General features: G+C 39.1%; 1 protein-coding gene across 1 annotated transcript in view; it reads right to left on the bottom strand.

Annotated features, from left to right (window-relative positions):
- Positions 1–468: 468 nt before the first annotated feature.
- Positions 469–24,281, bottom strand: part of LOXL4 (lysyl oxidase like 4) — a 412,707-nt gene continuing 388,894 nt past the window's right edge. Inside the window, exons 13-15 of the mRNA XM_044076917.1 lie at positions 19,001–19,137; positions 15,095–15,206; positions 469–2,548 (exon numbers count right to left, since the gene is read on the bottom strand). Of these exons, the coding sequence (XP_043932852.1) occupies positions 2,478–2,548; positions 15,095–15,206; positions 19,001–19,137 (320 nt within the window). The 3' untranslated portion in view covers positions 469–2,477. The remainder of the gene's footprint in view (positions 2,549–15,094; positions 15,207–19,000; positions 19,138–24,281) is intronic.

Consider the following 24,281-nt stretch of genomic DNA (forward strand, 5'->3'; position numbering starts at 1 on the left):
TAGTGAATAACCAGAGGTCAGTATCAAACCCTGTGCTCTGTAACTTTAAGGTAAGGACCTTATCCAACATCCCACTATCCACATTTTTCTGTACTGGCACTTCTGAAAGCCAGTACAGAAAAGTACCTCAGTGAGTAGTAAGCTGATATAGCAAGCTTGCTAAAGTATAAAACCAGGAGAGGTCCTTTATTTTATTTTTTTTTTCAGCTAAAGAACTGAAGGGGTGGGAGGTAGGAGGAGTGGCTGCACCCGATTGGAGGAGTGGACTTTTTTTTTTTTCTTTTCCTCTTCAAATGAAGGGCGGAGTGGACAGGGAGCCAGACTGGCAAGCTATACTGGGTGCATTATAAGCTGTGGCTCTGAAAGTCAGTTTGTGTTGAGACATGAACTGCCATTTTGTTGACGTGAGCAATGAAAATCAGTGTGTGTCTACTTTAATGACGACATCCGGTGTTCATGAGTTTGAGATATATATATATATATATATATATATTTTTTTTTACACTGGTGTGCCACATTTCCTGCAACAGTGGTAGTTAGATGTATGCTAAGTGGATTAAGGGAAGCTGTAATATATACATTAAGTATCTTGTTTACCACTTGCAGAGGTACTGTGAACATTCTTTTAAAATGCAAGTTATTCCTCAGTCATACATCTAGTGCGTTCACATTTCTAGCCAACATTTAAGAAGCAAAAAGAAGACAAACAAACATTGATTGCACAGTTCCGTAAACATAGATTTCCTGATAACTTTGCATTATATTACTTTAAGTTTTCTTTTTCATAATACAGAACACTGAAAAAAGCCTTAAATGTTTTTTTTTTCAAAATTCACAACTTTTCATTCTATATTATGGCAGCCCACAGGAATAATAAATAAATACAAAGATTAGCATAAAGCAACCTTAAGTTTGTTCAGCCTGTAGAAGTGACTCTCTGGTAACCGTAGCAGGGATGAATAAGCACAGTATGAGTACAAATACCACTGAATAAATCTGATTAGTTTTGAGATATAAACGTGAAGTAAGAGAGTCCCTGCATAAATAACGGATCAGCGCTTATAGATTTATAATTAAAAGTACAACTGAATTCTACTATGAAAAACTTGATCACGGTTGAAGAATTTCATACATGTAATACCAGGTGGGTGCCACAGCAAGTGATGTCTCAGATGGCAGGGTTGTTGATTTACTGAACTTCAATGATTAGCTGCTATCACATGTGATGTTAGTGCATGAAACATGTGTCACATGAATTACAGAAGAACAAACAGATATGTAAAGCACTGACCCCATATTTTCAGCACCATAAATAGTTTGGGGTCCCCCTTCAGCTCCAAAATAAGTTTAGAGGAAGAGATATAGAACAAACATACTGTTACAATAGAGCCTGTGGTAAAGGTGAACAGAGGTACCTGAATCATTTTTTGAGTTGTACCAGAAAGGCAACAGTACCAGATGGCTAAAGTCTGACAAAGAAACCATTGTCCGTTTTATAAGTTTTGAAAGAGTTACACAATTCTCCCTCCACTTACTCCATTAATCAAAATAAAAACTATGCAGCTCTGGTATTAATTGACAATACCCAGCATCCATGGGTGGGGACAGACTCATGCTGAACAGTGGAACATCAGTTGTTCTGAATGTTTCTCAGTTGAACAGGGACTATGCTGTAGATTGGTTAAAGCCAGCTGCCAGTGTCATTAGATATGAGTCTAAAATTATATTCATTGTTTACAGATTGAGCTAAACAGAAAAAAACGTTGTTTCCCTCTGACAGATGTTCAAGATGGGTGGAGTGAAACATGACCCCTCTTTGTGGAAACACAGTGTCTACATTAAAAATTACTACTGGAGTTGAGAACTACTACTAGGCGGTGTATGGTCTCTGTTTCTGAAGCCTCCCAGTTAGCAGACATGCAGTTTTGCTTCACAGACTGACTTTGGCAGTCAGGTAGGAATCATCAAAAGAGCACCACACACATTTTATGATGGATGTTTGGCAGAATTCCTCCAGAAATTTCCTGCCCCACATCCTGACTGCTATTTGAAATGTGAACTTTTAGGAATTTATAACATGTAAATTAACAAAAAAGCAGCATTATTTCTCATAATGAGTCTGTTTTCCTTTATAATGAAATGCCCCCTCATTTCTTCCCATTCATATATAGTATGCATTGCTGTCAGTTTGTGTATCAGTACAACCATTGCTACACTTTAAACAAGTCTACAACAATGCAGACTTCTGCACCTCTCAATGAACAAATGTGGGCACATAAAAGAAGGTGGAGAAGTAAATAAATATTTGTTTTCCTCCATCCATCTCTTAACATAGTTAGCATAAAATAATGCACCATAGTTAAATTGCATTAGTCCATGTTCAATGAGGTAATAAATACAGTTTCACTGGATGGAGAGTTTCAGTCCAAAAGGCTATCTGGTATTTATTTCAGGTGCCTTTCTGAGTGGCAAGCAGATTATATCAGGTTGTTGGATATTGTGAGATGGCGTTCAAACAGAGCTTCGATTTCAGCAGTATATGCATCTCCTGAAACATAAAATACAGTGTCAGAAAATGCACAAAACACTTTTTTTTTAAATATTTTCTGTCATTGTTTACTCCATACAGGTATTCATCTGTTTGTCCTACAAACAATTTGAACTGCTGATTCTAGACAAGAAATTCAAAATAGTAAGAATGCTGGTGTTCTATTAACTGCAAAGGTACTTATGCAAAAATGTTTTGCTACTCAAACTTGAATATGGGCTCCATTTATGGACTTTTCACTCCTATAATAACTGAAAACAGCATATGTAGATTCTCACTGCACTGCTTGCTGACACTTGATCATACAACTGTAATCTTCTAAAAACATTAAATGGACTCTCAGTAACTAAAAGATCAGCTTACCTACTAGGTACTACCCTCATCAGAAAAGAAAACTTCATAGCAGGGAACAAGTACACCCTCTCAGTAGCAGCAAAGTTGACACAATCGCCTCATGAGTCCCACCTTCAAAACTGTCACGGGTGAACAGGGTTACTCCATACTTGGTTCTGCCTAGTGGAAGAAATTACTAGCAGATATAAATTATCAAGAAAAATCTAGCTCAATACCTCTACAAGGAGGCTAACTTCTCTTGATGTTGGCTATACATTCACTTTTCATTTGACAAACTGCTTTTTCTGTTATATTCCAGTGTGTGTGTGTGTGTATGTATATATATATATATATATATATATATATATATATATATATGAATGTGTAGAGTTTACCTTTAAAATGTTGAGGTGCACATCTGCGATGGTCAGAGGTCTCAAAGGCTGTTTGCAAAAGTTCATATTAGTGAACAATAAATTGCCGAACTCACAAAAGAGTGAATGCCAGTGTGCATTCGCTCATGTGAATTCAGCATTCTGAGTGGAGATCGGGACGTACACCCCTTCTCTCACTGTAGTACAGTCTTGGAGTTAGTACATAAAAGTAGCAGGAGGTGTGAGGGGCGCAGGGGGTCTTGGTCTTGCCCCCTGCATAACGGTCTTAGTAGACATGGGCAAATAGCAGGTGTTTCAAAGTCGAAATTCCCGGAGTGTCAACTTTCTTTGAGTAGCGGATTTGCATTAGTAAGGACTCGGCGGTGCAGATTCTGACATTATGAGTGGGGTACATGAACTGTCGCACGTGTGTGGCGACATTTTAAAGGTAAACTATATATATATATATATATAAAATTTATTTTCTCAGAGACATCATGCCCCGCATGGTTTTGCAAAATTCCTCTAGCAATTCTGGTTAAAATCTGATTTATTGTACTTGATGACTGTACTACTGGTTTACTATACTGTACTGTTATTTGGCTGTACTTCTCTTGAATCTGCAGCTAGGGCTTGGCTGAAAAGGGTCTTCAGACCAGCCCACTCACTCAGTTACCAACTATTAAATAAATCTATATGAAGAGATACAAAGTACAGTGCCATATAGGACACCTAACAAACTGTATCAGGCAAACTGCTGACACTCATGGATTGTTATCTTGTTTATTTATTAGATGTGAAATTGTTCAATCTCGCCGTTTGTTCTTACACACGGGTTCGGAGCCGATCCTCGGCTCTGAGTCGGCCGCATCATTAGCTCGCATCTTCGAGAAAGCTCGAGGCACAGTAATATCCCATGATCCTCCGGTGCTAACCCCCAGATCTAGTTTGCCACTAGCAGCAGATCACATCGAGAGGCTTGGGCCAGTAGAATGTTTCTTATTATATCTTGTTATTTCTTGATATTTACTTCAAATTTTACTTTTCTTTACAGTATTTGATAGGTTTAATATCTAGTAGTTGTTTAAAGTAGTTGTAGTCAGGTTGTTATTTAAAAAGTTAGTAAGGGCCTTAGGCTATTCTTTTTCTGTAACTATTTACAGTACTTAAAAAATATATATATATATATATGTATATATACTTTTCTGTCCTGTCTATTTTTCATAGTCATATATATATATATATATATATATATATATATATATATATATATATATATATATATCTTAGTGTGCTGTGTGAGTGTATATATTGCATTTAACATATTTTTTTTTATAAGAGTGTAAGATGTCAGAAAAGACCAAAAGTGGTTTTAAAAGGTGTCAGTGTGGACAGAAGATGTCCATTACTGACAACCACTCATCCTGCGTCTACTGTCTTGGCCCTCTCCACTTGCAGGAAGACTGTTCCATCTGTCATTCCTTTAGTGGGAGGGTCATGATGGAAAGACGCAGGAAGTTGGTGGACAGAGGGTTGCTTAAACCCGAGTTTCAGGAGGCCCTGGACAAGGCTGAACTGGTTTCTAAGTCTTTGAAGGGGTCGAAGTCTTCAAGAGTGTCGGAGCCCAAGTCATCGGCTCCAAGCACCTATTTTCAGATTCGGACACCGGCTCCTATGACTTCAGTGCCGGCTGTCGAGACTCTATCTCTGCATGAGGCTCAGGTCTTGGAGCCGGTATCAGAGGTACCACCTTCGGCTATCCTTCGCTCGGTGATGGCTTCGATCCCTTCGACCCATTCTTCGAAGCCACTTTCTGATTCCGATGTGGACCGAGTGGTACAGAAGCTTATGGAGAACTCGGCCTTGTCCAAATTAATCGAGGTTTCGTCCCAGCTGGTTTCGAAACTCAAAGCTATTCCAGTTCCCTCAAAACTTCCTCCTCCGAGACCCGTCGAGTCATTGGTGTTAGGAGCCGAAGAACCGATGGTTGTAGAACCCTCGGTGCTGAAGCCTCCAGTAGTGCTATCGGCTGCGTTGACCTCGACTCCTTCGAAACCAGCCGGAGAGTCTCTGAGCCGAAGATCTTTCCTGGGTTCCGGGGTGGATAGTCGAACCGAGATGTCGGTTCTGACTTTTCCCCTCTGTGCCTCGGCTCAGATCAGTTCGGATCTGTCCTCGATGTCGGAGCCCGTGGTTCCGATTCCGGAGAAACGACCCCCTTCTTTGGATCGGGTCAGATCTTTGGGTCGGGGCACTGGTGCCTTTGACATCATGAGGAAGGCCTTGTCTGATCAGACACATACTTCATCGGTATCTTCATCTCCTTCCCCAAAAGGTCCACATTCTGCTTCTGTGCCTTCGGTTCCCACTAAGCGTCTTGACCCAATGCCTCAGAAGTCCCCACAGGGCAACTCTGGTTCCTCGGATGCATCCCCAGAAGCTCCCGCTGAGGATGTTCCGAGGAAAAGACTGTGCAAGAGGAGGCACATAGATTCCCCTCAGGAATCTCTCACTTCTGATACTGATTTAGATGAAACAGAAGGGTCCCCACGGTCCACCTCTGAGGATGTCTCGTTTGCAGACATTTTGGAAATTCTGAAGCAAAGAGGTGACTGGCAAACCCTTACCCCTTCTGTGGATGAATCAGTATTACTGAAGGCATTTGGGGCTCAACCTTCTACCTCCTGGGTGACTCCACCCTTTGACGATCTCATGGAGCTTATAGCTCGGAGGGCTTGGGAAACACCTGATACAGTGGAACCAGTTCCCCGTAAACCAAATAAATATATGACGGCTCCCCAAGATAAAGCCTATCTTACAAAAGGAGTTCCCATAGACACTATGGTGGTGGCGGCGGCCACCACTAAGAAAGAGATGTCTGAATCATCTTCCTCTGTCCATCCTCCTAATAAGGATTCTAGGACAATGGACAGATATGGGAAGCGCATATTTAGTTCAGCGACTTTTTCTATCCGATCGCTCAACTACCTTACGCATTTCACGCGTTTACAGAGAGATCTCATTAAGGAATTAGGAGATACTCTCCAGGGACACACAGATGCTGCTGTCGCCGAGAAAGTGACAGCGCAACTTAACACCCTAAATTCCATAGTCAACTCGTCCATGAGGCTGATTTCATACACAGCCGAAGGACCGAGTAGAGCAGCAGCTTCAGCGATTGCCCTAAGAAGACAATCCTGGTTGCGCTTATGCTCCTTTGCGGAAGCCTTTAAGTCTTCCTTTGCCAACGCCCCCTTCGATGGTGCCTCCTTGTTTGGGCCCAAAGTAAAGGAGACTCTCACGAGGTGTGAACAAGAAGGAAAGACCCTGTCTGCCGTAGGGGTCTGTTTTTCCATTCCATCTGGACCCTACCCCAAAGGGCAACTAGGAGGAAATATGTGGTTCTGAAAGACTCGGGGATCTTTTCAACACACCCAAAGTGACGCCCCCTCCAGAGGCAGAGGAGGGAGAAGAAACGGAAGACACCACCCAGCCGGCAGAGGGGGTCCACAAAATCAGGGTGACAGAGAGACCTTCTCTGGGAAACCCTTCCAGCACTCCTGAGTACAGGCACGGCTGTCCTACTCTGGAGGCAGTCGGAGGTCGCTTGGCATTATACCCAGAGGCCTGGCTAAATCTTACATCAGATTACTGGGCAAAAAGCATATTTATCAGAGGCTACAACATCCCCTTCATAAAAATACCACCAAACTCCAAAAAACTCCCAGATGTTCCACCCAGTCTGCGAGACCAAGCAACCATAGAGATAGGAAGGTTGCTCGAAAACAGAGTCATCCAACCAGTCCCAGCGGACCAAATAGGATCCGGAACTTACTCAAGGTTCTTTTTAGTTCCAAAGAAAACAGGGGACTGGAGGCCAGTTTTAGACCTCAGCAAGTTAAATACCTTTGTGAAAAAGGAAAAGTTCCGGATGGTCATGCTTCAGTCAATCCTCCCTTTTCTGCAAAAGGGCAACTGGATGTGCTCTATAGATCTCAAAGACGCATACTACCATATCAAAATGGCCAGGGCATCCAGAGATCACTTGCGCTTCTGGCTGGGAGCCAGTCATTTCCAGTTTCGCGCTCTGCCCTTTGGTCTCACCTCAGCCCCCAGGGTGTTCACCAAATGCATGGCAGTAGTAGTGTCTCACTTGAGACAAAACGGATTCCGGGTGTTTCCTTATCTAGACGACTGGCTCCTTTCCTCCACCACCAAGTGTCGCCTTCTACAAGCCAGGGACTACACCATCAGTCTTTGCTCTTCACTAGGCATAACGGTGAATTTTGGAAAATCTGTCTTATTGCCGTCACAGCGTATGTTATTTATAGGAGCACAGCTAGACACTTCCCTGGCTCAAGTTACTCTCCCCCCACCAAGAGTATCAGACCTCAGGCATCAAATTTCGCTCCTTCTTCACAACAAGAGAGTCCCTGCACGACAAATATTAAGAGTGCTAGGCTTGATGGCAGCCTCCCTTCTTGTAGTTCCTTTAGGCAGGATGCACATGAGGATCCTTCAATGGATGCTATTCGCCCAGTGGTCGTATCTACAACTTCCACTGTCTCACGAAATCTTGATCACGAATTCTTGCAAGAAGGATCTCTTATGGTGGATACACAGTCAAGAGCTAACACTAGGATGACCCTTTGTATTACCCAGTCCGGTAGCAACTCTAACCACGGACGCTTCCCTGATAGGGTGGGGGGGGATTCTTTCAGGGACAAACAGTCCAAGGTCAATGGTCCAACTTGGAGTACAATCTGCACATCAATGTTCTAGAGCTGAGGGCAGTGTTTCTAGTGTTGCAACACTTTCACAAGTCCTTACCTCGGGGAACAGTGACAGTTCAGACGAACAACATGTCAGTGGTCTGGTACATAAACAAGCAAGGGGGAACCAGATCTTACCCGTTATGCAGAGAGGCCCTCAGAATTTGGCAATGGGCAAAGTCCACTGGACGCTTTCTGATAGCAACGCACATCCCGGGGACTTCCAACGTAATCGCAGACAGGTTGAGCAGAGCCATCCTGTTCCCTCACGAGTGGTCCCTCAAACCTCAAGTGGCGTAAGAGATCTTCCGCAGATGGGGCCAGCCTTGCTGCGACCTGTTTGCATCCCCTTTGAATGCCAAATGCAGAAGCTACTTTGCCCTGTTACCCCCCCCCCCAGGGACGCACTGGTATACGATTGGCCCCCGGGTCTCCTTTATGCTTTTCCTCCTGTTCCACTAATTCCCAGGTTTTTGCAGAAAGCCAAACGTCTGGACAGGACCATAATACTGATAGCCCCATTCTGGCCTCAACAAATCTGGTTTCTTTTCCTTCAATCCCATCAAGTGGAGGAACCATGGATACTGGACCCAGAGCCAGACCTGTTGACACATTCGTCGGGAGTTCCTCACATCTTCCTCAAGTCCCTCAAACTGACAGCTTGGCTGCTCCGCTTCCCATCTTAGCCAGGTCGGAGTTACTATCTCCTGCAGTACAACAAATTATTGTATCTTCTCACAAACCATCTACAAGAAAATTGTACATCAGCAAATGGAACTGTTTTGCGCACTGGGCCTCCAAACAAGGTATAGATCCATTTGGGGCCCCAGTACACAAGATACTAGATTTCCTCACCTCACTTTTTCAAGAAGGAGCATCAACATCCACTATAAGGGTTCAACTGGCCGCTATTTCCAATTTTCATATTGGCCATGAGGATGGTTTTTTTATGTCCCACAGGCTTTGTAAAGCCTTCATGAAAGGTACTTTTCACCTCCGTCCCCCCTTTCGTAATCCAATAGCACCTTGGAATCTTAATCTCATGCTGTCACAACTCATGTTGCCCCCTTTTGAACCAGCTACCACAACTCCGTTAAAATTTCTTTTGTGGAAAACACTTTTCCTGGTTGCCATCACTTCCGCCAGAAGAGTTTCAGAGTTACAGGCTCTATCTATCCGACCCCCATACATGATTTTTCATCCAGATAGAGTAACCTTGCGCACCAATCCGTCCTTCCTTCTGAAGGTTTGTTCGATTCAGAACATCAATCAATCTATCGAACTACCTACCTTCTTTAAAAATCATTCCAATAAGCTAGAATACACATTGCACAAGTTGGACGTTCACAGACAACTAAGATTTTACTTACATAGGACAAAAAGTCAGATCAACTATTTGTCTCATATGCTAACCAAAGAAAAGGACAGGCAGTAAGAAGGTTACCTTATCCAAATGGCTCTCAGATTGCATAACTTTCGTATATGCTGAATCCAAACAGCAACTCCCTTTCAAACCCAGAGCTCATTCTACAAGGGCGATTGCTACCTCTTCAGCCCATACAGCTCGTTTGCCCTTAGATGCCATTTGTGCAGCGGCGACTTGGACAAAACCACATACCTTTATCACCCACTACAAGTTAGACAAGAGTTCCAGGGACAGGGCGACGTTTGGTTCCACTGTACTCAGGAATGTTCTCCCTTGAGCCACCCAGGAAAAAGGAGCTAGGGACGCTACCCGTGTGTAAGAACAAACGGCGAGATTGAACAATTTCACATTAAGAAGTTATGTCTTACCATAACGATCCATGTGAATTGTTCATCTCGCCTTTGTTCTTACATTCCCCCCCTCCATCCCCCGTCCTATGGTCTGGGAGAACGGTTTTCAACTAGATTCCTTTTCAGCCTTTTCTAGGTATGGTTGGCATGTTATTAACAGCAGTAATGGCATCTTTTATCCTCTACCTGGCAGTAGGGTTCCAGACACTTTGTAGTATCTGTTTATAAGTGTTTTAGACACAGTTCTAAGAGGGATTTTTCTGGTATAGCAAACTAGATCTAAGGGTTAGTACCGGAGGATCATGGGATATTACTGTGCCTCGAGCTTTCTTGAAGATGCGAGCTAGTGATGCAGCCGACTCAGAGCCGAGGATCGGCTCCGAATCCGTGTGTAAGAACAAAGGCGAGATGAACAATTCACATGGATCCTTATGGTAAAACATAACTTCTTATTAACTAGGCGGTTGGACTGATCCTATAGACCACTTTTGGAGAGGAAAGCATTAGCAAAAGTCAAACCTGCACTGTACGTGTAATTTATGCTATTGAATACATCATATAAATATAAAAAAAAACAGGTAAACATGCACAAATTTATAGTCTTTTAGGTAAACTCAATCCTAGGGCTCCTAACAATGAAGGATTGTCAGTACAATGCAGAGATGCAGTGCTGCTACAGTGAAGGGTCGTCAGTACAATGCAGAGGTGTAGTGATACTTCATCAGTTTATTGGTTGAGGTGAGAGAATACTTGGCTGTGAAGCATACTAATAGTTCGACTTAGGTGATTCATGTATTTTAAGCAGTTATTTCAGATCAGGAGTTTGATATGAACTTTGGGACTGAATGGTATCTTTTTGGTACACTGACTGTCACAGGCAAGCTTATCTCGTATTGTTGATATGGAGTTACAAGCAACATGTGACCCTCAAATATTGTGACTTCAGATGGACCTAACAACATTTCTGATAACTTCCTGTTGAAATCTCAAAACTCATATACTGCCAATTCCTGACTGACCAAAGATAGATAAGTAAAAGAAACAAAAATACAGGAAATGAGCAGATATCAAACTTGCTTGTGTTACTTTCTTCTGCAACAGTACTTTTTGCCTAACGTCCTTCAAACATCCACACTGATTTTGCTGTAACTATGTACAACTGTACCCTATGCTTCTTTAGTTCCTTCCTCATATCAGTTTAATATAATTTATGATTGCTACCTCATCCCAACCCAAGTATTTAACCAAGTTAATATTCTTTGTTACAGTAAATAAATATGTGTCCACTACATTATCTTCTGGAGGAGGGGATCACAGAACTACCTTCTGTGAGGCCAGTGACCCTCCAGTTTTCCAGGGGAATGCCCCTGATAATGTCCTGTTTTCTGTTCACATTTATTTCACTTTTCCTGTTTATACTGAACATTATGTTCTGCTTTAGTTTCTCACTGGGATTTCTGTGTTTTGTAATTTGAGGCTTTTTGGTAGCAAAATGGCATTTTTTCATCAATTTCCCCACCTCTCTTACTTTCATCATTCAGGAATGGAAACGTACTGTTTCAGAAATGCTGTGCACCCATGATCTGCTTCATGAAGTGAATCAAACATTTTGTTGTGTGCTGATTTGCCATCAATATTTTAGAAAACCTAAAATGCAATTTCAGTAAATGCCACAAAACAGGATAAAACTGTAACATCTCCGCTATTAGTGTACAGGATACATTGTTTATCACATCTCTACCAACAGAATGAAATGTTTATCACCAATTTCCCAACATCCTCACTAGTTTATCACTACGGTGCAGTATTATTTCACAATTTGCCACCAGTCTGTCAGCAGCAGCAGCGTGATCATCGTGTTGAAAACCTCATTTAAATATCTGTAGTTAAAGCAACAGTACTAAATATACTGTCATTTATTGCTGTAAAACTCACTATATTCAGGTACACTAACTAATGCAGATACACTCATATTATAACACCATATTTTTCAGCACAACCCCCTAACAAATTACCATTTCGGTATTATAAGTGTTTTATTTATGTAAGATATTTAACAAAACAGTGAGAAAAAAATTGTTTTTCATGTTTAACAAAGGAGAATAAATGTAAAACAAAACATAAGAAGAAGGTATACGGGTATAAACATTGTTCAGCATAGAAATCTATATAAATAGGGTTTCATGTAAATGAATATTCCTTTTTACCAATAAGCAGGAAGAGATAAAGTGTAAGTCTTTCACATATTTTAACATACTAATGTTAAATTATAAAGAGAAAAGAAAACATGGGAGGAGTGTGCTTTTCTCAAAACCAAGAACATTATGAACAAGTCAATTTCACATATTTTGCGATTGCTGTTTTTCCCATTATAGTTCATATTCTTACAAAATTACAACGAGGTAATAAAATCACATTTCCCACAATGGAAACATGCAGATTAAGTAGAATATGTGGTTGCAAACATGTAAAACGTCTTGCATTGTACTGATAGGAGAAAACATTTGTGGGTAATTCGTCATGAAACATGTTCCCTAGCTCTCCAATACATAGTATTATAAACAGCATTCAGTAGAACCCCACAATTTCTGTATTTGTAATAAAAATACGTATTTATCAAAGTGGTATGATAAATATGTTTACTATGTACAGAGACATTTGGTACACTGAATAGACATTTTAGTTTATCTACAATGTTGGTATATCACCAAAAATTGTATTTAAATCTTTAAGCAAACCATCAAATATTTGTCTGTTTGTCTATATCTATAGTTCCTTGGCATTTTATCAGTCCTGTTAAATTCCTCTTAACCCACCATATTTAGTCTACTTACTGAGAAATAAAGTAAAACTGCAAGTATTGAGCAGAAGTATTGTTATTATTAAAATATACCCAATTTTAACTAACTAAACCATAGAAAAATAAATCTAATAAAATATAAAGCTAAATCCTAACAAAGTTTACTGCACTGCAAGAATCCATCAGAAAAACAGTTTGTCATCACTGATTATTTTTCCTAGTCAAAGAAAAACAGATGCCCCTATTCATAAAAATGCACAGACATTACCTAAAGCATTATTTAATGGTAGTTGTTTCTGTGGGATTTGGTTATACTGACTAATATCAATGTGACACTTTAATCCCAAGGAAAAGTAGCAACAAGGATAATGAAGGAGCCTATTAATGTACCCACTGACCTATTAATGTACCCACTGACCTATTAATGTACCCCACTGACCTATTAATGTAGCCCACTGACCTATTAATGTACCCACTGACCTATTAATGTAGCCCACTGACCTCAGTCAAGAACATAACTCTAACCTAAAAAATAAAGAATCATACATGAGGGAAATATTTGGGTGGCCAGTATATATGATACATGACATGTCTTTTAGAAGGATTTGGAAACTCAATGACTTGTGCCTTTGCATCTCATCACAAAAATCATTCACTAATTCTGTAGTATAATACATTTTATGTATTACAAGAAGCCCTACTTATACTGTGTTACCATTCTGCATGTTATCAAGCAATTTTCCCCTCTATGCATGCTGTCAACCTTTAAAATGGCATAACGACTCACAGCAATGCAACTCCATTCTTGCTTAAAGAAGCAATACTTAATTTATCACACAGACACATACACACCCACACCAGACACTTATGTATTCCATATGTATCTATAGCAAGATAAACAGGGCAATCATTTAAAAAGATGTCTTAAATATGTATTAGTTTAAATTTGCAACCTACTATAATGCATACTTTTCTGTGAAAACTTTCCAAGCTGTCAAAGGTTAGAGCAGACACATAGCTGAATGAGTTGCTGCAGGTACTTTTTATAATTTTTCTCCACTGAGTAAAGAGAATCATAGCTGTAACCATGAAGTCCAAGCACAGCAGCTGTAAAGTTTTGTATGTCAGATGATATGCACATGTTTTTTGGAGTTAAATTACATCAAGACCCCATCTGCAAGGTCTGTTCTCAGAAAAGCTTGAAACTGCATAATCTGCAGATGACTGTTGCTTTAACTCTTATGAGTAACTCCAGAGGCACACCACGGCAATCAGAGCCAACCTGGTGAAAATCAAATTTAATCAAAGAACACAATAAAATGGACAGTAAGCGCTTTCATGTTTCTCTGAACGCTTCTTCAGACTTATACCAATACTCCTATTGTTACATATTCTTATATACAGCTCTAATTAACTTGCACCAATCACAAGCCTCCTCATTACATCCTTAATGTAATAATTAACAATAAATCAAGCTACGTCTCCTGAAAGTGCTTGCAATGCTAATAGATGTGGTGCATCTTTATACAAAAACGCATAAAACTACATATAAAAATACGTAAAACTACCTATAGAAACACACATAAAAAGTCTGTGCATACAATAAAAATACATACAAAAATAAATAAATAAAACATAACATCTATAATGCATATAAAACTCATTCATCATTTAGTCTAAAACCATCTTCATTCTAACTAATTAACACTCATTATGTCTATAAGACTTTATTGTCATAAATTCCTACTAAAACCATTATTCTACTATCACATTTACTAATCAATTGTATAAGACTTCATGTTTGTATGTACATAAAAACTTGTGTTCTTAATGAATAAATAAATAAATACCAGTCTACTACAAAGAGTAACTAATGGGTGAGGGGATCTATCTTTCAAAAAGGGTTTCAGCGAGACTTTATCATTCAGGCCATGCAGTCTATCCACTTGTAGTCTAAGGTTCCATCTAGATTCCTGTTTCTCAGTATGGTTCCTGACGTCACCTAACCTCACTGTTTTATATATTAGTTCCATCACCGTAAACCGAAACTTGTGTGTAGAGTCTGTATGCATTACATGTCTTGCAAGAGCATTACTTTCATCTTTTTTTACTGTTAGTATAGATGTGTTCCCTAACACGCTCTCTTAGAGTCCTATTGGTTTTACCAACATAAAAGGAGCTGCATTTCTGACATACAGCTAGATATACGAGATCCCTTGTCTTACAATCTGCATATATCTTGAAAGAAAATTCTTCACCTGTGTCTGGGTGAACAAATTCCTTGCATCCAGACATAAAACTACTGAAGAAGCGCTTACTGGCCCATTTTATTGTGTTCTTTGATTAAAACTGATTTTCACCAGGTTGGCTGCGATTGTCATGGTGTGCCTCTGGAGTTTCTTTTATTGGATTTGCTGTTTTGCTTATCAGGGGCACTTTATCCAGAGCAGTGTTTTTGTTTGATTAACTCCTATGAGACCAAGCTTCTTACCTGTGTGACATCCATACATGTACACTCGGTAGCCATCATATCTGCACCTGCACCTCACAATGTTATTGGTGAAATCTGATTCTGCCACATCGTTATTAGGATTAACAATCACCTGAAAGAGGAGAAATGAAAAATGTTGTGAAACACTCCATGCAACAATCCAAGTACACTGACAAAGTTCAGGTTGCAGTTTGTGCTCAGTTCTAAGCAATACATCATTTTGACTTTATTTTATTATGAATAAGTATTAATAATTTGTCAAAAAAATAATATAAGGTTTTTTCAGTTGTTAAAAATCGCATCAAAATTTAAACTTCCTGCCAAATACATGATGTACTGGCCCCATTCATTAATAAATAAAAGTATCCTCAATCACCTAGGGCAGATTCCATAACTAAAGTCAATAATTATAACAGTATAAGCTGTTTCAGTAAATTTACACTAATTAAATGTACACCTCACAACAAAACTACCAGATAAGTAATGAAACCTTTGTTCCAAATCTTCAAGGTCTGATACATTAAAGCTGCAAAAAAAATAAATAAAAAATCCTGACTGCGCACAAAATCCATCATAAAAAAGCTAACACTACCTGATAATTCAATTAAGTTTATTTCAGTACCAAGCCATACTTGGAGGCTAAACAGTAACTCCACAAGAGACCAAACCAAGCCATTCTGCTACACTGTCACAACTACAATGCTACACAGTAGCAACTGAAAGGATGAAAACAGGAAGTGGTGCCTGGCTGAGAGGTCAAGGCAGAGACATGACCCCGGAAACAGTTTGTATGAGACACTCTGATTAACATAACATTTAAGGCTTTTCTGTTTTCAAATTGTGAGCAGTTACCAATTGCAGGTGACTGGAATATATGTAAGCCAAATGGATATAACTTCTATTTATTTCCCCCAAGGTCAAAACAGTATTACAAGCTACAAGAAAGTGATTTGATGTCATTATTCAAATATGGACTGACAAGCCTAGATAATGATATACAGCCAGGAAAGGATGGGCAGTGGGTTGATAGAGTGAATTGGACCACTTATATGTAAAATGACTCTGCAATTATGAAATATAAAATGGTTTTATAAATTGTTATGATGCAGAAATGTGGGATGTGGTTGCAGTAGATATTCTGAGAACCATGACTGAAATTCAAATAAGTGCACAACTACAAGCGTGAATAATATATATATATATTATATAATGTATATATATTAAATTTGTGGTTGTGGTACTGCTGAGTAATTCCCTTCCTCTGTGGTACAGTATGGCTCAGAGTTAGTGTATATATACGAGCAGGGATTTGTGGGTATAGTCCTCCATACTGGGAGATGTGCTGCGCAGCAGCCCCTGCAAAAATGCTTGAGAGATTAACAGTGACTTTTGAAATTTCCAGATTTTATTGTTTAAATCCTAGTTTATTTTTCAAGTGGTAAACTCACACTTTTGGTCCTCACCCTTCAGAACAGGAGGCACCTGAATAAATACTCACTTTACTGTGAGGAATACTCTTCACTTTACCCACAAAGGCAACACATCCTGCCAGGTAGCATAGAGGAAAAAAGCTCTGGCAAGACCGCCTAGATTCAGTTACTGATCCCAGTGCTAGAAAGAACATGACAAGGAGGATGGGACAACTCACCCCATGGGGGTGGGGGTGGGGGTTGCTGCACCACCAGTGACCCTCTACAGGAGACACATTACAGTTAGCATCTGCCAAATGAGTAACACCTCAAAGAAAAGAAAAGGAATCACCACTGGTGTGTACTTAGAAACCACATTGACAGCGATTTCCCGTAGAAAACAATGATCTGGTGTGCACTTAGAAACCACACAGACAGCGATTTCTTATAGAAAACAACGATCTGGTGTACACTTCGAAACCACATAGACAGCGATTTTGTTTAGAAAACAACGATCTGGTGTGCACTTAGAAACCACACAGACAACGATTTTGTATAGAAAACAACAATCTGTTGTGCACTTAGAAACCACAATGACAGCGATTTCGTATACAAAACAACGATCTGGTGTGCACTTAGAAACCACACAGACAGCGATTTTGTATAGAAAACAACGATCTGTTGTGCACTTAGAAACCACAATGACAGCGATTTCGTATAGAAAACAACAATCTGGTGTGCACTTAGAAACCACACTGACAGCGATTTCACACAGAAAACAACAATCAATGAATTCAGCACTGGTGAATTGAACTTGACAAGAAATCTCACACAGTCTGCACTCAGTGAGGTATAAGCAGAGATGTAGCTAGCTAGTGTGGTGCTTGGTACCGTTATTTGATCTAGCAAACCCCTCCTGATTTTAAGTCTATAACAAGCAGTCGCTGCTAAAGCACTTCAATTCTGACTGCAAAAACAATACTGGGGTTCATTTCTGAATAGGGGTAAGATGTTGAAGAATGTGTGGCACCTGTTGATTGCACCCCCTAATGCCTTCCACCAAGCAGTTGCCCCTCTTCACCCCACTTTAGCTATGTCTGTGGGTATAGGAAACCCAGTAACGCCTGTATATTTAATTTTTAATGCAACTGATTATTTCTTTGTGTGCTGTTAATTGGGTTAGTCTTGTTGGAAATTGCCCATTTTCAGAGGGGATCTAAGTAGGAAAACCCTCCATAGCAATAAATATGCACTGTGGGACATGGGAAGCATAGATAAGGTATGAAGAAAGAGTTGCAAAAGAAGTATCACCAGTCATCATGAGTGAAAGGTGTCAACACACAAATTGCAAAAGTCCAATTAAAAGCAAATTATTATTAACCTATTGTACTAAGATATATATATATATATATATATATATATATATATATATATATATACGTATGGATCTAGTGAATTAAATTGAAAACCCAAAGATTAACATTCAAGACATCGATCACAAAATGATGAAAATGTGAATGTTGACATGCTGCTATGAATGTACTGATGTACTGAGCAATAGCCCTGGAACATGCAAACTTTAAAATAAAATAAAAAGACTAAAAAAAAATTAGTTTTTTATAGGGGGACAAGCCCCCTGCACCCACTGCCAATTATATATGCTAACTCTGAGATTGCACAATATAAGGGAAAGGGCAGATTCCTCAGTCTTGAGAACTGTGCAGTCTTGCACACCTGTTGACTCTGCTTAGCTGAGCACATTTTTTGACTAATATTTTTTCTTTGGGTTTGGCATAAGGGTCAAGGTTGATTTTCACCTTTGAGGGGAAAATGGTTACATTTAAAATAGCTCACAAGGGCATCTAGCATAGTACTTGTCTATGAATTCTGAGCTCATTTTATAAATATAATACACATATATGTATGTATATACACACACACGTGTGCGTGTGTGTAATGATAGTATAAGAGGAGTCATTGTAGGTCCCTTATCATACCTGCCAAACATGTTTGTAAATGCCTTCATTTTCATTCATTTTGTGCTAATAAGAATTTGTAGCAGAATGTACACGGGCAATCCCCAGCAAGGTTAACCAGACTAACATGTAAAGCAATAAACAACCAGGCAAATGCATCGATAAATAAATATACAGGTATGACTGGAGAAATAGAAAGAAAAACATGTAAAATGTTTGTGTAGTGGTGTAAACTCTGAGGAAAGTCACATTCTTTTCAGCAAACAGATTCTGAATGCACTGAGAAGTAAAGTGACAACACCTCACAGCTCAAGAGCAGAAGACAAAAGTTGTGGAATATTCTAGAGAATATGTATTTTATAGAGAGCATTGTTAGTGTGGATAACACATTTAAAAATGACTGAAGAAGTAAAAGGCACACAAGTGAAAAAGCAGACTTTACCGAGAGGGATTTCACTTGAGATATCTATTATTACAGGTGTGGTACACATTAGGAATAGTCTCAGGTACGGCTTTCTTACCTGAAATACGTAATCTCCAGGTTTTACATCTGTGATATCAACCCACTGACAGTCAATGTCATGTCGATATGAGTCCCAGCAACCAACACTGATACCTTGGTCTCCAAAGTTGAAACAGGCGTAGCGTTTCTGTAGACCTGTGGGTTGTAATGAAAAAAGGAATTAAAATTCTTGGTATGTCCTGTGCATGGTAGACAGCATCAGGTATTATACATATAAACACACATGTGCTGACCAGGACATCTAAACATAGAATCTGACATTCCCAAATACCAGGTTACCTCCAAATTGGAATTGTTCTTCGCCCATTAGTTTATCTGGTTTAACTGTGAAAAGTTCAGTGTCTCAAATTCTGTAAATGAGGACAATGGACTATTAAATCCAAAAAAATAGGCTCACAGTGAATCCTGGAAAAAGGTTCACAAACCACATAAAGTAATCCAAATTGGCAGTTTAGATCAGCAGTTAAGATCAGCAAAAAAATGGCAAAGTCTGAATACAGAATCCGTTTAATGATAAAAAGTCAACACTTTGTGAGCCTATTTCTTTGGATTTATTAGTTTACTTTAGAAGCTGCATGGGCACATGTTCGTTTTTTTTTTGGATTTTACAGTTTTTTGGTTTCTGAACATGGCAGTGGTTTTCCAGTTTGATACTAGACTCTCCCACATAGTAGAACAATGATTTGCCATCCTTTGAGTCTTCACCTGGAGCATCAGCTAAACATTTCAATTCACAGCTAACCCGTGCTCAACGAAACTGGATAAAATTATTACACCACCTACACAACATGACGTTAGTAACTTGGTTTCTTCCAAACTAGTACATACACTTCTGGTTTCTCTACATTCATGTTTGGAATTAGACTCTGTAAAGGGAGGTGTTCATAGAGAAGATATTAAGCATTCTTCAAGTTCTAATCAATGGATTACAAGTCCTTTTAACAACAAATGTCAAAACTTGAATGATTGGCTCCATAAAGACTTGGCGTTTTATACCTCCATGAATTCAGGCAGGAATTCTTTATTAGAAGGCAGTTTAACTACCCTTTTGGAAATATTAGAAAATTGATGAAAGTATGAGGTGTACAGTTAGCTGTTTTTATATAATCATTTTATAAGAATAGAGTCTCAAAAGGACTATAAGTTTCACGATGTATTGGGCTTTAGTAATTCTGAATACAAAGAATTGACCTCTCTGTTTGGCAAACATGGTTTTGAATTAATGTTCATTATCTAATGTAACACAGCTAGTATTATGTGTTGGTTAATGAAATTTATAAAACTAAATAACATTACAAGTGATTTATTGTTTGGTCAAAATAAGTTTAAATACAATCAAATATTTTTTAAAATTGAAGAGAAATGTAAGGATGTGATTCTTAGGAAGAAAAATAAATTACTAAGAGGTGTGTGTGCATTTTCGTATCAGTCCTTTCCTTGCTGACTTTACAACATAAACTGTTGCTTGTATACAGTGAGTGTATAAAAATAAAAATAATGTCTGATTACTTTTTGCAATTAACATGCATGGTCCTGAATGACAGTTATCTTTTAGTGTACAATGGAAAATTACTAAAGTTATGTGATGTGTGTTGCTGCTCCATTTCCCAATCTCACTGTAAAATACAGAAAAAAAAAGATGTGCTTGTGTTTTAGAGGGAAGGCTGAGTCAACTCAGATCTTGTTAAATTAAAAGAATGCTAATGTAGAAGCTATTTCTAGGATCTGACCATCAAACTGTATCTAAGACCCTTTGACTTCATACAACAGAAGGAAGAGGATGAATAAAACCATATGGTTTTATCCAAAGTGGTATTACATGCAGAGTGGACAAGAATAAAAGGCAAGTTGCACAGGCATTTCAGTTGCAGATGTCATTCAGAACATCTTTTTCTTGATGGCTAGAATCATTGCACCAGTCTCCATCCAAATGAACTGGCCACCTTTGTGGTATATTAACCACATTCTAGTGTAAAGACATCATTCCCAGTGTACTAGCCACATTTCTGGTGTGCGGTCTGTTTTTCAAGTGCACCTGCCACTCTCTAATTTTGCTGTTCACCATTCTAATATGCCTGCTGCATGACAGTATATTGGTCACCCTCTCAATAAAGGATGCTGTCTCCCATTTAAAACAGTTATATGAAGATAAAGCAGTGGAAACCAACAAACTGGGACAAACTGAAAATGCAGTCATACTTATGGATTTTAATATGCCTCTAAATTCATGCAGTGCCCATCTCCTCTTTCAGAAGACAACAGTTTCTTATACAGGCATATACCTTCAGCGTAAGGTCATGATTCCAGACAAAAACAGTGTACTAGATCAGATATTTATTAGCAGTAAGGGGATCCATGAGGCTCAAGTAAAGAATTCACTGCTTTCCAGTAATCCTTTCACAGTTTGGCCATATCTTTGTTGAAGGATGGACTTGGCTGGTAATAGCATCAGGATGCAAGATTTGTGTTGGTATTATATTTATAAAAATAAAGAAGGTACTGTAATCACAGCTACAAGATTGGGCAGATAATGGTTTAAGGGCAAAGCCAAGTGTAGTCATCATACTAAAATGAGCTCATTTTTTCCTGGGCATCTTCCAGAAGCATTGCGGCTTACAGAGCACATATAAACTTTTATAGTATTGCATTTAACACAGATTTATGCACAGCATATATAGAAGTACAATTACTCCTCTAAGCCTGTCTTTTTATGAATGTAGGGTGAACATTTTAAAAATGAAGTGTACAGATCTAAAGTTTATGGGGAGCAACACCTGTCACAGAATACTGTATGCAATTGAGAAGTGAATGACACAAAACAAAAAGTTGTAATAAAGTAGACTTCTACCAATATCTTGAAAGATTCCTTAAAGTATATTTAAGCTGAAAATCTCGCTGAGTATTTGCTTCAGTCAGTGGGTTGGTTTTCAAGAACAAGTTGACGTTTATAAACTCACTTTGATTAACACTTCAACCATTCAGAAAGTAAGTAGAACATGCTAACACTAATGTGGTTATTCTAGCAATGTTCTACGTTTGTAAGAGCAGTATTTAAAATCTGCCCTTATTTTGGGCCTTTGTCCCTCCATTATTTTAAATTTTCTCCAGATTTCCTGCGTTAAGAGTTTGAGCGACATGGCTTTGTATTTGTATGAATCTGTGAAGTCATCATCAGTGGGAAAGCTGGGTGAAGGTCAGTGGCATGAGGGGGCAAGAATGTCCATTTTTTTAAATGAAGACCACAAAAGTCATGCATACAAGAAATCTGTCTTATTCCATAAACAGCTTTTCATATCACACAATGTTTCCTTTTTTTTGTTTGTTTACAAGATAAATGGGATTTATTGTTGGCCTTTCTTGATGAAGCTGTATTTTATTAAATTATTTGATATTTTTTAACAACGTAAGCCTAGTGATCAATGACTATCATTTTCAACAAAGCATATATTGCAAGAATAAGCATAAATGCACACATTGGAACTGTTATAAAGTAGCCAACTAATTGATATGTTTTATGAAACGGTAGGAATGTAAACTACCCAGAGAAACACTTGCAAAAAGCAAACATAACTTACAATCTGTGCATCACACTTTTCTGAGGTTAGGATTGAACTGGGAACTGTAAAACAACAATGCTAATCATTACACCACCATGTTGCATGAAGTACATTATAATGAGTGACATATAATGACTCATTTTAATAAAAATATACAGTTTCTTCAGATAGCCAAGGCACTTTTTTTTCCTTCAAATTTCAGGGTTTCGCATATATAAGGGACTGTGCAATTTTTTGCTTATTATATTTTGAAGAAAACAGGGAGCAACATAGGTGAGTAAACTCAGACAGGCAGAAAGTGGGGTCTAGGAGGCAGAGAGGAAGATTGTTTATTATATTATTAATGGACACTTGAGAAGGAGGAACCGCCTACTACAGCGTGTACAGAGTTGGGCCTTTGTGACTGAAAGGTAAAGGCTGATGCTTGAGGACATGTGGAAAGGATGACATTCACTCATGAAGCTCACACTAAGTTTGTCAGGTGCCTCTGACAAATGAAAAAAAATGGTTAATTTAGAGGAGTGACCTAGTTCTTGGAAACAAATGAACAGAAATTAACTAATTGTTCTGCTTAGCTTTGATGGAGAAAAGTTTTTTAATGACAGCCACAGTTCATTGCAGTGAGATGAGTCCTGAGACACTGCTAAAATTCCAAAACCATTAGGGTGTTTTTTTTTTTCTTTTATATGTGAACCTATGAACTTAAATGATTCATCCAGCCAGCTTATTCTGACAAATTAGGGTATGATGAAATTAGGAGAAGGAGGATTTGTCCATGGTTGTTGAGGGCTAAGTCTTAGGTAACACAAATGATAATTATCTCTGGATAGGAGTAGACACTGATCCCTTCCAACACAATGCATCCACCCTACCTTGAAGTAGTCACATTCATTAATACTCCTCGTAGCCTAGTAATACAGTAAACATTGATGTCCTCCTATTCTCATGTTGCAGTATTCATTACAGTGGGGATATGGCTGCCTGCACTGCCATACATTTGTCCAGTATACCAAAGTCTTCAGTAAGGGGAACGTGTGACGTAGCATGCTAGTGCCATAAACAAACATTGGCTATAAATGTGACATCTGCACGTACCCAAGTTAGGACTTTCCTGCCGCAGTGATCGTTAGACGTCCGATCGCCAGCTAGAGGTGTTTACCATATGTTTGTTATCATTCGGCTGCCCACTTTCAGATAAGTTGATTTATTGCTAATTGTTAGCAATGTACTGAATTCCAGCATTTCATGACTTCTAGGAAGGGCAAGTCACTTGTGGAAGACAGATTCCACACAAGGACATGCACAACCAGCTGTTTTTTTGCTTAGGGGAAGAGTACGATTACAAGAACTATGTTATTTGCTGATTGTTTGACCCTAAGACCTTTAGAAGTCATTTAGCTTCCTTGAAAATATATTTAGAAAATCAGAGGCTCCAACACCTGGGCCTTGGGTATGGAGGCTGTGGGAGGTCCGTCAGATAAGCCACCTAAAAAGAAGGCCAAGAGATCTAGGCCTGAAATGCTTTCTGCACCACAGGCATCTGCTGAGTTTCTAGAGGCGAGTGAGAGCCTGGAGACTCCTCAGATCTAAGATTTACCTTCTGAGCCAGGAATCTTATTGGACACAGGTTTGGCGGATATCCTCTGTACGTCCGCTGAGGTTTGTGAGCCATCATGACCTGATGGTGAGAGGAAACCACGGCTCCCTAATTCTGATAGGCCT

Source organism: Protopterus annectens, chromosome 7.part0, assembly GCF_019279795.1.
Source record: "Protopterus annectens isolate FY-2018-M chromosome 7.part0, PAN1.0, whole genome shotgun sequence".
NCBI lineage: Eukaryota > Metazoa > Chordata > Ceratodontiformes > Protopteridae > Protopterus > Protopterus annectens.